Below are 15,394 nucleotides of genomic sequence, written 5' to 3' on the forward strand. Positions count from 1 at the left end.
AAACTCCATGGATCATAAGACAATAGTGTCCAGTACAGTGCTGGAAGCTGAGGCCCCTAGGATGGAAGACTCTCAAAATAGACCCTGGTTGTAACAACGGACTCAAGCACAGTGACAATCATGAAGAAGGTGCAGGAGGGACTCAACAGAAACTAACAACAGGAGACTAGAGGAGTCTTGGGTGCTATAAACAGTTCACACACTTGGCTTCTAGCCAAAGGTTGGAGGTTCCAGTCTCCTGAGAGGTAGGGACCTCAGAAGAAAGATCTGATGATGTATTTTCCAAAAAGCCAGCTATTGAAAATCCTACGGCGGAGAGTTCTACTTTGACACATGAGGCTGCTATGAGACCAGTGATGAGTTAGTTATGGGTTAATAGGTGTCACAAACCATAATGCCTTCAGAGGCCAGTCAGTAAGCAACTGTTAGAAGTAATCAAGTGTCAACACAGGAAGTGGTGGGGTTTGTGGTAAGCCAGGGGGTGCCCTCTGTCTGAAAGGCATCCAAGTGCAAATTCAAAGTTCACCACTGGAAGGACATTATGCTGAGTGAAATTGTTGCTGTTGTTATTAAAGTGCTGTTGAGTTGGTTCTGACTCATAGCAACCCTGTCTAGTGTTACCAAAGAGTGGCTGGTGGGTTTGAACTGCCAACCTTGCGGTTCAAACTGGACCTTTTGGTACAGTGCATTATCCTACAGTGCTACGCCAGGACATCACAAAAGGACAAATATTGTATGAGACCACTGTTGTAAAAATTAAGAAATGCTTTTCTTGATAAAAGAAACATTCTATGATGGTTATGGAAGGGAGGGAGGAGAGAAAATTATTCATAGGCTAGAGAATAGACACACGTTAACATGGGTGATGGGGTAGGCAATATACAACAAGAGGGCGGTTGGCAGAGGAAAGATGGAGATTGTGGGAGACACAGGGAGGAATATAAGAAATAAGTGAATCGAGGTAAATACCGTGAACTAAAGGTACATGGAGGGGGTTGCAATCATTGCAATGAAGCAAAGTATGAGATTTGTTGAAGGTAAAATTGATGATCTGCTCTGTAAACCTTCACTCAATTCACAATGTTGTTGTTATGTGCCAAGGAGTTGGTTCCGACCCATAGCGACTCTGTACAGGGTTTCCGAGGCTGTAAATCTTTACGGGAGCAAAAAGCCTCATCTTTCTCCCTAGGAACAGCTGGTAGTTTCGAACTGCTGACCTTTGAGGTTCAAACCTGATTCGTAACCACTACAGTTTAAATAGTTTTTTGTTTTGTTTTTTAAATCAGAGTTCACTAAGTATGTTGTGCCTGTTTGACCCAGACAGTCCAGCGTTGGTGATGATCAGGTTCTGCTGGTGGACGGAAGGAGAAATCTTTCACTTTGCATGTGCATGAACCCTGAGCTCACTGTGGGCTGGATTTGTGATCAACAATAATAATAAACTACAGCAGTGTTTCCTTCTGTTGTACAGAAGCTGGCTATGAGTCAGACCAATTTGACAGCACCAAACAACAACAATAGCTATCTTTTTTTTTTTTTAATCACATTAGCCTTAATGGTGCAAAATGGTTAGATGCTTGGCTACTAATAAAAAAGTTAGTGGTTCTAATGTACCCAGAGTCACCTAAGAAGAAAGGCCTGCACATCTACTTCTGAAATTTCACAGCCATTGAAAACCTTCTAGAGTGCAGTTCTACACTGAAACGCATGGGGTGTCCACGAATTGGAGAGACTCTATAGCAACTGGTTTGGTGTGTTTATTTATCCCTGGCATGGCGCTTTCTCCGGGCTTGTTATATTTGTTACCACTCACCCTCTCACTCCTATGAAATCAGTACTATCATTCTCACCTACAATAAGGGATTCCTCCCCAGGATCACATAGCTCCCAGTGAAGCCAGGACTTCAACTCAAGAATCTGTGTCTTTCTTTAACCATCACTGAGTTCTGTCTCCTGTTCACACAGCATGATCCTAAAAGAATAGCTGCTGGGCTCATGTCTGTCTGGATGCCTTGAGGCTGAGGGACTGTGAGACAGATGGAGCTGTGTCCAGGGTACAGGATAAAGAAGGGCTTCTCTCCTTTCATATCCCTGTGGGAATCTGAAATGTGGCTGGATGCTAGAGGTGGGGGTCTCCGATTAGCAACCAATGAGAGCTGGTTTGGGAAACTAGAGCTGTGAGTTAGTAAGGGGTTCAAAGGGGTCAAATCTGAAATCCCTTCCAGGGAGGGTCAGTCAAGAAACCACTGCAAGAAGTTGTGAGCATTGCAGGGCAAGAGCCTGGGGGATCTTGGGGATCCTGCTTCTGGCTGTTGGATTCATCCCTGGTGCAAAGGGCCTGAAGTAATAAAGCCAGGAACTTCAACTCAAGAATCTGTGTCTTTAACCATCACTCAGTGCTGTATCCTGTTCACATGACCTTGAAATCAGGCAGCTGCCATTTCAATAAAATTGCACCCCGTGGTCTCTCAAGGCGCTTGCCTTCTGCATCTTTCTGCCTTATTATCTGGAGCGCGCCTCTTCCTGTTCAGGGTATTGTTTTGCGGCTGAATCACCTTAGCACCTTTAATCATCATTCCTTCTAATCTTTTAGATCACACCAGTTCTACCTTTTTATTTTAATCTTGCCTTGTGGAAAGTGTTTTATTTATACCTCACACTTTATGCTATGCTGCTTTAATCTTTTCCCACCTTTTTATTATTTTATTTTTACCCTTTTATATTTCAGCTTTGTCACACTTTTATCCTTCTACTTTTTGACATTTGGATTTTATATATCTATTTTTCTTTTACTTAGTCTCATCAGAGCTGTTCATTATTTATTTTAATTTTTGGCCATCTTGATACCTTCCCTTTTCATCTTATTCCTTACTCCCATTACCTGTTTATAATTTTCCTCTTAACCTTTTTCTTTTGTCCTCTTTTAAGCTCTCCATTTATCTTTTCTATTTTTATCCATATCAGCGTTCCTTTAATTGCTCATCAGTCTAACCTAATCTCTGCTCTTTTTATTTGTTTATGTTTATCTTTTAGATTTTTACATGATTATTATTTCTTTTTCCTGTCCTCTTGACATATTTGGACTTACTGGTTTGAGCAGTCTGTCTTACCTGTTTTTTGTAGTTAATAAAAAGTTGATCAATGAAGGAAGGCAGGATTTGTGACTGTCAGGGAGATACAAGGAGGTCCTTGCCCCAGGTTTGGGTGGGGGCGGTCAGGCATTTCCCAGTCCATTGCTCTGCCCCCTCCACCACATCTCCATAGCCACCATTAGATCTTCACTGCCTTTAATATGATTCCTCTCAATAATCATTCCCTGGGACTGCGATCCATAGACTAAGATTCCTCCCGAGAAACCAATGGCATCTCCAGTGTCTGCTGCTCACTGGATCCCTGGAAGAGCGACCCCCTGCTTCAGTCCCTTCCTGTTCCACGGTGTCACCCCAGTCTCTGAGCGCAGACCACTCACTACCATTGAGTTGATCACATGACTCTATAGGACAGAGTAGAGGTACTCCAGAGGGTTCCTGAGGCTGTGAAACTTTATGGGAGCAGAAAGACAAAGCAGCTGAGAGGTTTTAACAACCCAATGCTTAACCCACTGTGCCATCAGGGCTCATTCCTCTGAGCACATATAAGGGGAATTACATCCACTCGGGCCTAGTCACACTGCCTCTGAGGATCATGGAGGGACCCAGCTCAGGTCACTTAGTCACACACACAGGCCCCATTCAGGGGCAGCTGTACTTGGTTCAAGCATGCCAAACTGAGTTGAGCTCCCTTCTGGTAGAGGAGCAACCTTACCATGTGGCCTTACAACCATATTGCTTTTGTCTTATTAAAGGAAAAGCTGGCTAGGGTCCACAGTGCTGTGTTTGGGCTGCTTCCCCAGATGATGATCCAGACCAGGCTCCTAAAGCAGGGCACTGTCTCTGAGAGGGTTTGTCCTGAGCTTCTGGACACCCCTGAGGCCTTCCAGGGAGTCCCTGGGTAGCAAAGATGGTTAATGCACTTGAGAGTCTCGGTAGTGTAGTGGGTTACAAGTTGGGCTGCAAACCTCAAGCTCAGCAGTTCAAATCTACCAGCCACTTGAGAGAAAGATGAGGTTTTCTGCCCCTGTAAAGATTTTGTATTGTTGTTAAGTGCCATCGAGACAGTTCTGACTCATAGCGACCCTGTATAGGGTTTCTAAGGAGCTGACTGGTGATTTTGAACTGCCCACCTTGTGCTTCAAATTGACCTTGGGGTCGAGTGCTTATCCTATGGTACCAAACCAGGACAGCCCCGGAAATGCTGTACAGGGTCACTATGAGTTGGAGGTGACTCGACAGCACACCACCACCGCCACCACCACCACCACCACCACCACCACTAACAAAAAGGTTGGAGATTTGAGTTTGCATGAAGGAGCCTTGGCAAAAGGCCTGCCAATCTACTTCCCCAAACGCTATGGAGCACAATTCAACTGGGACACACATGGGGTCACCATGAGTCAGAACTGACTTAATGGCAACTAGTTAGGCCTTCCAGGAGGACTGGGCATGAGGAATCAGTGCAGTATTGGTCAGTAAAAGTTGGCCAGTGGCCTGGACACATCCCTCTGCCCAGTCCCTGGGAGACCCCCAGAGTCTTTTCTTGGGTTACAATGGATCAGGAGAAGGAGGCACCATTCAGTGATGGGAGTGTGAGTGATTGGGGGAAATCAGTTCTATTCAGGGAGTGTGGCATGACCCTGGCACTTGGGTGGGTCCCTGTAAGGTGTGAAATATATACAGGCTCCCCCCACCCACTTAGCTCTCCACCAGAACACCCAGCACAGATGGAGTGACATTTCCTTGGGACAGGCAGACCCTGACTTCTATTGTGGTTCCTTCTCAGACATCAGTGGTCCAGGGAGTGGATGGGAGTGAGGTGTAAAGCCACAGAAAGGGCCTTTGCAGAAGGGCTGGACACACAGGTCTTGGCAGGCAAGAGAACCAGCTCGTGTAGCTATAGGAAGAGCTGACTTCACACTCACTTTCTGGGGTCTTGGTTCCAACTGCTCCCTAAGAGTTTTCTGAGAAACCCTGAATGCTCCCACATTCTTGTAGCTGCAACTCCCCCATCTTCAGACACCCAGTGCTCTCATGAGAGGAACCAGTCTGTGATGGACAGGGTGGTGGAGAGGTCTCGTAGCCCAGGGGCAGCCCACCTCCAGTCAACTGTTGCCCTGCAGGGACTATCGGCTCTTACCAGCACTGTGGTGACGATGAGCGACCGGTTTGTCAGAGAGTCGGTGACATTGGGACCTCGGCCCTTGGCGACTTCCGTGATGTTGAGTCCATCGGCAGGACTCCACACCCCAACCTGGATGGACAGGCAGACAGAAACAGAGTCCTGCATTCCCAGTCTATGTATCTTGTTTCCATACCAACAGTGCCATCATCTTGTTCCTATTTACCATGACCATGACCATCACTGCTAGCATGTTTAAGAACAACCCTGCAACCTCCTTCTTCCCAGAGGAGGTCCCCAAGGTGTCCAGTCTCATGACTCCTTCCACCTTCCCTTGCTGGGAAACCCATCACTGCTGAAAGGGAAAACCCAGAGGGAAATGATAAATATGGAGGCAACCCCAGGGAAACCAACGGAAGCCAGCCAGGGGCTGCCAGTCTGGGCTGAGTAGAATCCAAGCACAGACTGGGTGTATCAGGGCTTCAGGGTTAGAGAGTGAGGTCTGAACCTGGATCTCTTGGGTGACTCCCTGGGTACCCAGATGCTCCCTCACTGGATCTCAACTCCAGTGTCAGCCTGCGGGAGTAGACGCCCTCCAAAGCCCAGGACAGGGACTGGAACAACAGAGATGTTGGGAGAATATGTCTTCCCTGTTTGTCTGGTCGTTGCAGCCAAACAAGGAAGGGATGACCCTCACTGGGGACTCTGGATGCCACCGGGTTAGAAGGCAATTTGATTTGTTGTTTTAGTTCTAAAGTTGGCAAATGCCTGGGCCGAGGCAGCATCAATTCCCCCCGCCCCCGTGTCCTTGTTGACAATGGGCCTGAGGCTGGGGAGTCAAGTTTGCAAATTGTCCTAAAGTCCTGGGCCTCTTGAAGATCCATTCTGCTTAATTCTCAGCTTCTCTCTCTCAAGGAAGGTCTTGGCGTGCCCACTCTGTCCTTGGTCCAGTTTGGGAGGGAGGGGGGTACTAGGGAAACTTAATCAATTAAACAGAGAGGCCAAGTGCAAATATCTCATTAAGAGAGCTGAGCAAAGCAGATAGCAAAGAGACATGTAATTATGCTTGGGTAATTCTGCCTTAATCCTCCCAAAGCCACCGGCTGGAGCTGGCTGGATCAGCTATGACCCAGCTCAGCAAACAGAAGTAACGATACGGGAGGCAGAGTGGCTGTTTTGGGAGCTCAACATCCTCTCGGGCAGGATCTCCACGTCTGCAGATGATCCACAGCCAAGAAAGAGAAAAGGAGACCAGCAGAACCAAAAAGGTTCTGCTCTCAGATGGGCTGAGTTGAGCCAAGTCTGTCCAGGATGAGGGTGTCTAGCAGCGACTGGGAGCAGGAGATGTTCAGTAACCATTTGTCCAAAGCAGGAACCCTTGCTCCAGCAAACATCTACTGAGCTCCAGTGGCATGCTCTGCCAGGCAACAGGTGCCACGGCAATGTGAGACCAGTTAGAACTGACAAGGATTCAGCCGCAAGACCGGTCTTCAGACGCTCCATTCACCACCCAAGTGGCTGCCATCAGGTGCCTCTGGTGAGTGTCTCAGGGATACTAGGAGAGTTTGTCTTGAATATTAACTATGGTCTATTTGTTCCAGTTGCTTGAAGGACTGTTGGAAGAAGGATTCTCATGTTGCAGATGGGCCCAGATGGAATGAGCGCTCTCCTATTCATTAGAGGCAGTCCTGGTGTTACCAACGTGGGACTTACACGCACGGAAAACTCATCCTTGACCTTTATGTAAATTTGCCCTCACTTTGAAATGACTGAACCGAAATTCCAAACCCATTGCCATCAAATTGATTCTGGTTCATAGCAACCCTATAAGGCAGAGTAGATCTGTCCCATAGAGTTTCCATGGCTGTAAATCTTGATGGAAACAGACACCCTCATCCTTTTTCTAAGGAACAACCAGTGGGTTTGAACTGCTGACTTTTCTATGAGTAGTCCAATACTTAACCCACCACACCACCAAAGCCCCTTGAATTAACTCCTGCTCACAGCAAATTCTTCACCACAATCATCACACTTGTGGCTTTTACATTATTGAAAACGCTTTGAGCATTTTCTTTGCATTAAAGTAAGGCTAAATAAGAACCGATTCTGACTTATCTACAAACTCCATTTCTAGCTTTAAAGCCACACCTAAAAAGGAATCTCACTGGTAACCTGGGGCCTGCCTTATTGAAGCCTGCCATGGGCGTGGAAGTGGAAAGTAGTGGTATGAATGCCATCTAAATTGCCATCCCATCCGTAGAATTTGAAGCCTTTTCCCAGAGATGGGTAGCTGAGAGAGCAAAAATGAGACACCTACTTGAATAAATGTGGGCTACGCGTTGGGCTGCTAACCACAAGGTTGGTGGTTCAAATCCACTGGCCCCACCATTGGAGAAAGATGAGACTCTTTGCTCCCCAAAAGATTTACATACAGTCTAAGAAACTGTATTCGACTCGATGGGTGCATAGGTTAGAGGACGTGAGTTCTCAATCTTGGGAGGAATTTAAGTACAAGCTACAAGGTGACTTGATGAGAACTTACATAGTTTGTATTGGGTTGGACCAGTTGGTCTCAGTGATCTTATGAGGCCACAACCCTGTCCTTAGCCCACACAGTATGAACATGGCATGAGATCACTACAAATGGATAGTAAGGTTCCCCTGGACACCCTCTCTCCTGCACAGTGGCCCCATGTAGTAGGTGGGAAACTCCAGGGAGAGTGGAGTACCCCAAGGTACACTGAGTAAATCCTCAGTTGGGGGAGTGAAGAAAGGAGACAGAAGTCACATTCTGCAGCCAGGTGAACAGTCCAGGCAAAGACGAGAGGTGCAGAGGATGGGGCACTTGGCTGGGTTGTGGAGTATATTTCAGGGAAGGGTTAGATCTGGAGAGGCAGGTTAAGACATTTCTTGGAGAACCTGAAAGTTGAGGTGAGGGGCTGAAACTTAATGGCTTAGCACTGGGGAGCCACAGAAAGTTTTCAGGGCAGCAGAAAGCAATGGAAAGCTTCATCTATGTGTGTATTTGGGATGGCTGGAATGTCCAAGAGCAGAAGTGGGAAAACCAGATGAGGTTGTTAAAATAGTCCAGTGAGAGGCTGAGCCAAGACAGTGGGTCGGCATACAATGTATACAATGTAGGGAGGTTTCCGTCCCTACATTTTATATACCACTTCCCTAGGACCTGCCTGGGGTGGCAGCAGGGATGTGGCTGAGCCCCTTGCTCTGAGGTCCCAGGGGATACTGAACCCAGTAGACTGACAGACTACGCAGAGGGCTCCCAGAAGTCAGAACTGACTTTACTACAGACATTTTCTACATTAGCAGCAGGGAGGTTCCCGTTCAGGCGTGGGATCTATTTGGTCTCTATCAAACCCACAAGACTACTGAGGCCTTAGAAGCCTGAAGACGGGGCACTTCAGCCTCTCCAATCTCCCCAACAAGCAATCACTCTATCTTTGCTTAAATACCTCCAGTGCCAGGGAGCTCACTACTCAGGCAGGTATTACCTGATTGTTAAAATGTTTCTTTTACTCAAGGTGTCCCTTTGCCCCTTGACAGCCTTGCAAGGATGTAACGACAGAGTCTGTCTACCCCATGAGACTTAAATTGCTTTCCTCAGGTTAAGTTTCCCAATAGCCCTTGCTCACAGGATGGCAGATTTGTGTCTGCTGTGGCCTGGCCATGGTGCACCCCTCCAGTCTGACCAGGACTGAGTGTTGTTTGATGGACCCACACATCCTCCAGGCACAAGTTATGTGGAGTCCTGACCTGAAGGAGCAGCTGAATTGGGTCCTACCTCTCCCTCTGGGCCTGTGTCTGGGGCCCAAGGTAGGGAGTACAGGGTGTCCTTGCCCCTCTGCCCAGTCTTCCCATGCCCACTCACCTTCTCCAAGCCATCCTCCTTCAGGCTGACAATGTCCAGATCGAAATCCGTCCGTAAGCCACTGGTTTTGTTGAAAACAATCCGTCCCGTTAATCCTTCCCATTGAGCCTGCAGGAGGGGAGAGGGCAGTGCAGCAATTCCTTGGGCTCATAAATCATCATTCGGTACAACTGTACAATGCTCCATTTTAATTACTCCTCGCACTGATACTTTTCCCCCAAGACCATGATTAATTAATAATCACCTCCATCATTGCTCGGGCTGCGGTGCAAGCCAGCGATTTCCATAAATTCTATTATGCTCTTTAGCCAGCTCTACACTTGCACCTTCTCGTGTACAACATCGATTTTGGATGCGCCCAAATGAGGCCCCCGCCTCAAAGCAAGGGAAGGGAGAGCCTATGTCAGATGGCTGGGGAGGGGCAGGGCTGGGTTGGCAAGTCCTGCCAAGAGGCTAAGTCAGACACTTAGAGCAGCCCCCAGAGAAGCAGCGGGGACAGTCGCCCCAGCACCCCCAGCTCTGGATCCCCCCACATGCTGTTGTTAAGAACTCTGGGCTCAGATTGCTGGGTTCAACCACATGAGCTATGTGACCTTGAATATTTCATTCCACCTCTCTGCCTCAGTTTCTTCATCTATAAAATGAAACTTAGTATCTAGCTTACCAAAAGCAGCCCTGGGAGCACAACAGTTAAGTGTTTGGCTGCTAACTGAAAAGTTGTTGGTTGGATCCCACCCATCAGCTCTGTGGGGAGAAAGACCATAAAGATGGCTGCTGTTTTTGTGGAGTGAATTCCAGTCGGTTCTGACTCATAGCGGCCCTATAAAGGGTTTCCTGGAGTCCTGGTGTGGCATGTGTAGGGTGTAGGGTGTGGCACTGGACCGCAAGGTCAGTTTGAACCAGAAGGTCGATAGTTCAAATTCACCAGTCATTTGTCAGAAATGACTAGATAGCACTTAACAGCAACAATAGGGTTTCTGAGGAGGAGCTGGTGGGTTTGAACTGCTGCCTTTAGGTTAGCAGTCTAGTGTTTAGCCTATAAGGCCAACTTAGAAAACCCTATGGGGCAGTTCTATGCTGTCACGTGGGTCACTATGTGTCAGAATTAATTCAAAGGCAACTAACAGCAATAGCTTACTAAAAAGCGATTAAAAGAGTTATAAGGGATGTTATACAAAATGTTCAGAACAATGCTTGACACAAGTGTTGAATAAATGTTGGCTAGCTGTTATTTTTTTATTGTTCAGAGAAGGTATAGGACCCAAACTAAGAAAAGCTCAAAATCACAAATAGCATTGCTCTCTGTTTTTGTAAATAAGAGGAAGCTTCAAAAAGTTCATGGGGAAAAAAAATCCATGATCTGTTGACTCCATTTTTCCACAAACTTTTGAAGCCCCCTCGTAAAGTTAATCAGAACACAGCCCTGCCTATGTTCACATGCCACCTCTGGCGTTGTCCCGAGAGGGCAGTTGGGTTGAATAGTCTCCACAGGCCCACAAAGTCTAAAATATTTACTATCTGCCCTTCTACAGAAAAAGTTGGCCAACTTCTATTCTAGAAGATTTATTTCCTGTGGATCCAGGGCTCAAACTCTAAAAGGTACTTTCACCTTCCCCATCTCACGCAAACTTCATAGTAGCCCTGGGGTGAGGGGTGGAGGAGTAGGCATGGATCATGATTCCCACTTTATAGACAAGGAAGTGGGCACCCAAGCCCACAGAGGGAATAAAAGGCAGATCCAAGTTAGAACTCCAGCTCCTCTTATTCCCTACAGAATGAGGGCTTGATGCCCATATATAATTAAATGCTCAGTCGTTGAGGGCTTTCTGCATCCAGGAGAAGAACAAAGCCCTCGAATTCTGGAGTCCTTGGGGATAATGGTAGGTTTGGGAACAAGAGGAGGAGAAAACATCTGGGAGCTCACCCAGCAGCTGGATCCTTGGGCCAGAGAGAGGGCTGGGGAGAGGGTGCCTAAAAGAGGCTGTGGGACAGCAGACAATCTGAGTGTTAATAAACTGGGTGGGCTGCATTTGGTTCCTAACCTCAAGAGAGCTCCGGGATCCCTCCCAGGCTGACTGTGCCCCTGTACCCGAGCACACACTCACACAGTGAGACACAAGACCCATGGGTGCACAGATCTCTACATCCCAAAACAAAGCCTTTGGGAATCTTCAAGAATCTGGTGCTTCTAAAACCCTGGGAAGTCTGCTGGATTAATAGTGGGGAGGGAGTGGGAGATGAACCCAGACAGAAGGCAGCCATCTTGTAGGGGAATGGGGACTGTGGACAAGTCATCTCACCTCTGAGCTTCTGTTGGGGACAATGGCTAACTTCACAGGTATTTTATAAAGGTCTCTAAAGTATTTGGGAGTTCTGGTGTGGTGCTGTGGGTCAATGTGCCAGAATGCAAAGATGTTTGAACTGCAAGGTTGGCAGTTCGAGCTCACCAGCAGCATCTTGGAAACCCCATACATAGTCACTGTGGGTCGGAACCGACTCAACAGCACTTCACAACAACAACAACAACAACAACAACAACAAAGTATTTAGTGTGGAACTATAGGATTAGCTGTTCAAACCCACTCCTTGGAAATCTATTCAGGATTGTTATGAGTCAGAACTGACTCCATGGCACTTGAACAACAACAAAAGTACTCAAAGGAGCACTTGGGGATACAAAGGTTAAGTGTTTGACTGGTAAACAAAAGGTTAGTGGTTCAAACTCAGTAGCTCAGAGGGAAAAAGACCTGGTAATCTGCTCCTATAAAGATTGTTGTTGTTGTTGTTAAGTGCCGCCGAGTGAGTTCCGACCCATACGACCCTGTACAGGGTTTCCGAGGGTGTAAATCTTTACAGGAGTAGAAAGCCTCCTCTTTCTCCCGCGGAGCAGCTGGTAGTTTCGAACCGCTGACCTTAAGGTTCGCAGCCTGATTTGTAACCACTACACTACCAGAACCTATAAAGATTACAAGCTACAAAACCTTCTGGGGGCAGTTTTACGCTGGCACATGGGGTCACTATGAGAGAAAAATGGACTCAATGGCATCTAACAACAACAAAGTGCCTGTCATATATATGTAGTTAATCATTGCAGGGGTCCATAGACAACTGTTTCTTCTTTATAGTCTCACTGCAGAGCTCTTGCTTGGCCCTTGGCTCAAGTTTTATCCTTGTGAGCCTAGCTGACCAGCTTGGTCTTGCTTGGAACTGGGATTACAGCTCAGGAACAAAACTATATCCCTGTTATTAATAAAATTGTGTCCACCCCTCAAAATGTGTTGAAAATCTGAATCTCGATACTTGTGGCTGGAAAATCTTTCAGGAATAAACAGGGTGTATATCTGAGAAACTGCATCAGGATTGGAGGAAGACTCATTAACAACCTGCGATATGTAGATGACACCACTGTGCTCGCTGAAAGTGAAGAAGACTTGAAGCCCTTACTGATGAAGATCAAAGACTACAGTTTTCAGTATGAAGATCAAAGACTGCAGTTTATACCTCAACATAAAGAAACAAAAATCCTCTCAACGGGTTCAATAAACAATCGCACGATAGACAACAAAAAGATGGCATTTGTCAAGGATTTCATTTTACTGGGATCCAAAATCAATATCCATGGAAGTAGCAGCCAAAAAATCAAATGATCTACTGCACTGGGCAAGGCTGCTGCAGAAGAGCTCTTTTAGGTGTTAGAAAGCAAAGAAGTTCCTTTGAGGACTAAAGTGCACTTTACCCAAGCCGTGGTATTTTCAATCATCTCACGTGCATGTGAAAGTTGGACAATAAGGACGTTGGACTATAAGGAGAACCGAGGAAGAGTTGATGCATCTGAATTACAGTGCTGCCAGAAGAATGAACAAATCTGTCCAGGAGGCAGTACAACCAGAATGCTCCTAGACTTTTTCTCACATTCTTTGGACATGTTCTCAGGAGGGACCAGGAAGATGTGTCAGTCTGTCTCTGTAAGGATTTCCGCCTAGGAAACCTTACTCTGTCCTATACTGTCCCTATGTGTTGGCATGGACTCATAGGTGCCACAATTTATGAGAACATATATCTATCTGTTTGTTGAAGCCACCCACTTGTGAGTTTCTATTATAACACTACTAAGAAGCTAAAATGATCCCAAAGCCCAGGAATGGAGCTGAAGCTGTACCTCTGTAGTGGGGTCCTCCTCTGGCCCAGGAAGCAGTGAACTATCCTTTTGGGTGGACATTTCGCAGGCTCTATTGAGGGATGGAGGAGTGGCTGAGGACAGAGGCACACTTGGGCCAATACCGAGGCCTAAGGAGAAGTCCTAATCTCCTTTCCTGCATAAACTCATTCAGTTCTCATTACAATCCTACCAGCTGGGTCTCCTCAGTGCTCCATTTTACAGACGTGAACACTGAGGAGGAGTCCTGGTGGCATAGTATCTAAAGCTTCCAGCTACTAATTAAAAGATTGGCAGTTTCAACCCACCCACTGCTCTTCTGGAGAACGATGTGTCAATCTGCTTCCTTGAAAACATATAGACTTGGAAACCCTCTGAGGCAGTTCTATTCTGTCTGATTGAGTTACTTTGAGTGGGAAATGAGTCACCAGCAGTGGGCCTCAGACACTGAGGCTAAAGGAGGGTCCCAGTGGTAGCACAGTCAGGTAGAGGCTGCAGTTCAGAGCTGGAGGGCTTGGGGTCATGGTTCCCCACGTGGAGTGGTGGAGTCGGGGGAGCTTACATAGAGCCCAGGGAGTTGTGGCTCAGGGGGGCTGGGGATAGTGGTTTAAAGGGGCATCAGAGAAGGTGAAAAGCACTATTTATGACTTCACAGAAAGCCTCAGCTTCCCTCAGGCTCTGGGTGCCTCTGCCTTCCCCCTCCTGCTGGCCCCACATCCCCGGGCTATCTCCTAGCCCCCAGGGGAAATCACAGCAGGTGCCTTCAAACCTGCACTGGAGTAGAGCTCCTCTCCTTGTCAGCTACAGAGGAATTAAATGCCAGCAGGTGCACGGCCTGTCTGTGGGCGGGTGGGCAGGGGCAGGGCAGGGAGCCACTAGCAGCTCCTCCCCTTGACATTTCCCGGCCGCCCGCCCCCTCCAGCCGCTGTGCAGGACTTGTTTAAATGAAAGATGCTTCACATGCTCTGAACTCCGGCCTGGTATTTTCTAGCTCCGCTCGGAAATGCCAAGTCTTTAAAATGATTTAGTGTCACGCAGTCATATGGGGAGATGGGCAGCTTGGAAATGGTCTTCAGGAAGACAGAGAGCTGGGCTTGGGCAGGGCCCAGGGCTCAGGGCATGGTCAGGGCACCCATGCAGTCCTGCTTAGCTGAACAATAGCAGGCAAGTCACGAAGCTGCTTGGGCCTTAATCTCCACCCTGTAAGATGAGATGGAGATGTTTCTGAAGGGTCTGTTCAGAAGCATCAGTAGTAAAGGCATCATTGGCTTGGGACCAGGAATGTCAACCTGGGGAAAGAGAATGAGGCTTTCGTGGATGACCAAACCAAACCACCACAGGAACTGACCTTGGGAACTGACAGAATACAAACTGGAATGTTTCAACAAACTGAGGCAGCACTTGAGGCACTCACTCATCTATGCCAAGAAATTTGGAAGACAGCTACCTGCCCAGTCGATTGTAAGAGATCTGTATTTGTGCCCATCCCAAAGTTTGTCATATGTAGTGGTGTGATGTTGTGATGCAGGAAGTTGTGGCAAAAGCATTTTCAATATCAGCAGGGTCACCTGTGGTGGACAGGTTTCAACAGAGCTTCCAGACTAAGACAGACTAGGAAGAAGGAGAGGTGGGTTACTTCTGAATGGTTAGTCTGAAAACCTATGAATAGCAATGGCACATGATCTGATATCGTGCCAGGAGATGAGCCCCTCAAGTTCGAAGGCACTCAAAATACTGCCTCCTCAAAGCAGAGTTAACCTTAATGATGTGAGTCAAGTAAAGCTTTCAGGACCATTATTTGCTGATGAAGCACAACTCAAAATGAGCAGAAACAATTTCAAACATCCATTAATAATGGGAAAGTGGAATCTACGAAGTATGAATCTAGGAAAATTGGAAGCTATCAAAAATGAAATGGAATGGATAAAGATTGATATCCTAGGCATATTTTGATGCTGTTTCATTTTAGTGCAGTTGAGTTGGTTGCAATTCATAGCAATCTTTTATAGGATTTCCAAGGAGCATCTGGTGGGTTTGAACCACCGACCTTTTGATTAGCAATTCAGTGCTTAACCTACAGGAAGACACAAGGACTCTTAGGTATTAGTGAGCATGGACTGGCTGGTATTGGCCATTTT

General features: G+C 47.0%; 1 protein-coding gene across 1 annotated transcript in view; it reads right to left on the reverse strand.

Annotated features, from left to right (window-relative positions):
* Window positions 1-15,394, reverse strand: part of LOC102818903 (glutamate receptor ionotropic, kainate 3-like) — a 315,716-nt gene that overhangs the window by 68,796 nt on the left and 231,526 nt on the right. The window contains exons 8-9 of the mRNA XM_006867616.1: window positions 9,101-9,208; window positions 5,233-5,346 (exon numbers count right to left, since the gene is read on the reverse strand). Of these exons, the coding sequence (XP_006867678.1) occupies window positions 5,233-5,346; window positions 9,101-9,208 (222 nt within the window). The remainder of the gene's footprint in view (window positions 1-5,232; window positions 5,347-9,100; window positions 9,209-15,394) is intronic.

This window comes from Chrysochloris asiatica, unplaced genomic scaffold, assembly GCF_000296735.1.
Source record: "Chrysochloris asiatica unplaced genomic scaffold, ChrAsi1.0 scaffold00106, whole genome shotgun sequence".
Classification (NCBI taxonomy): domain Eukaryota; kingdom Metazoa; phylum Chordata; class Mammalia; order Afrosoricida; family Chrysochloridae; genus Chrysochloris; species Chrysochloris asiatica.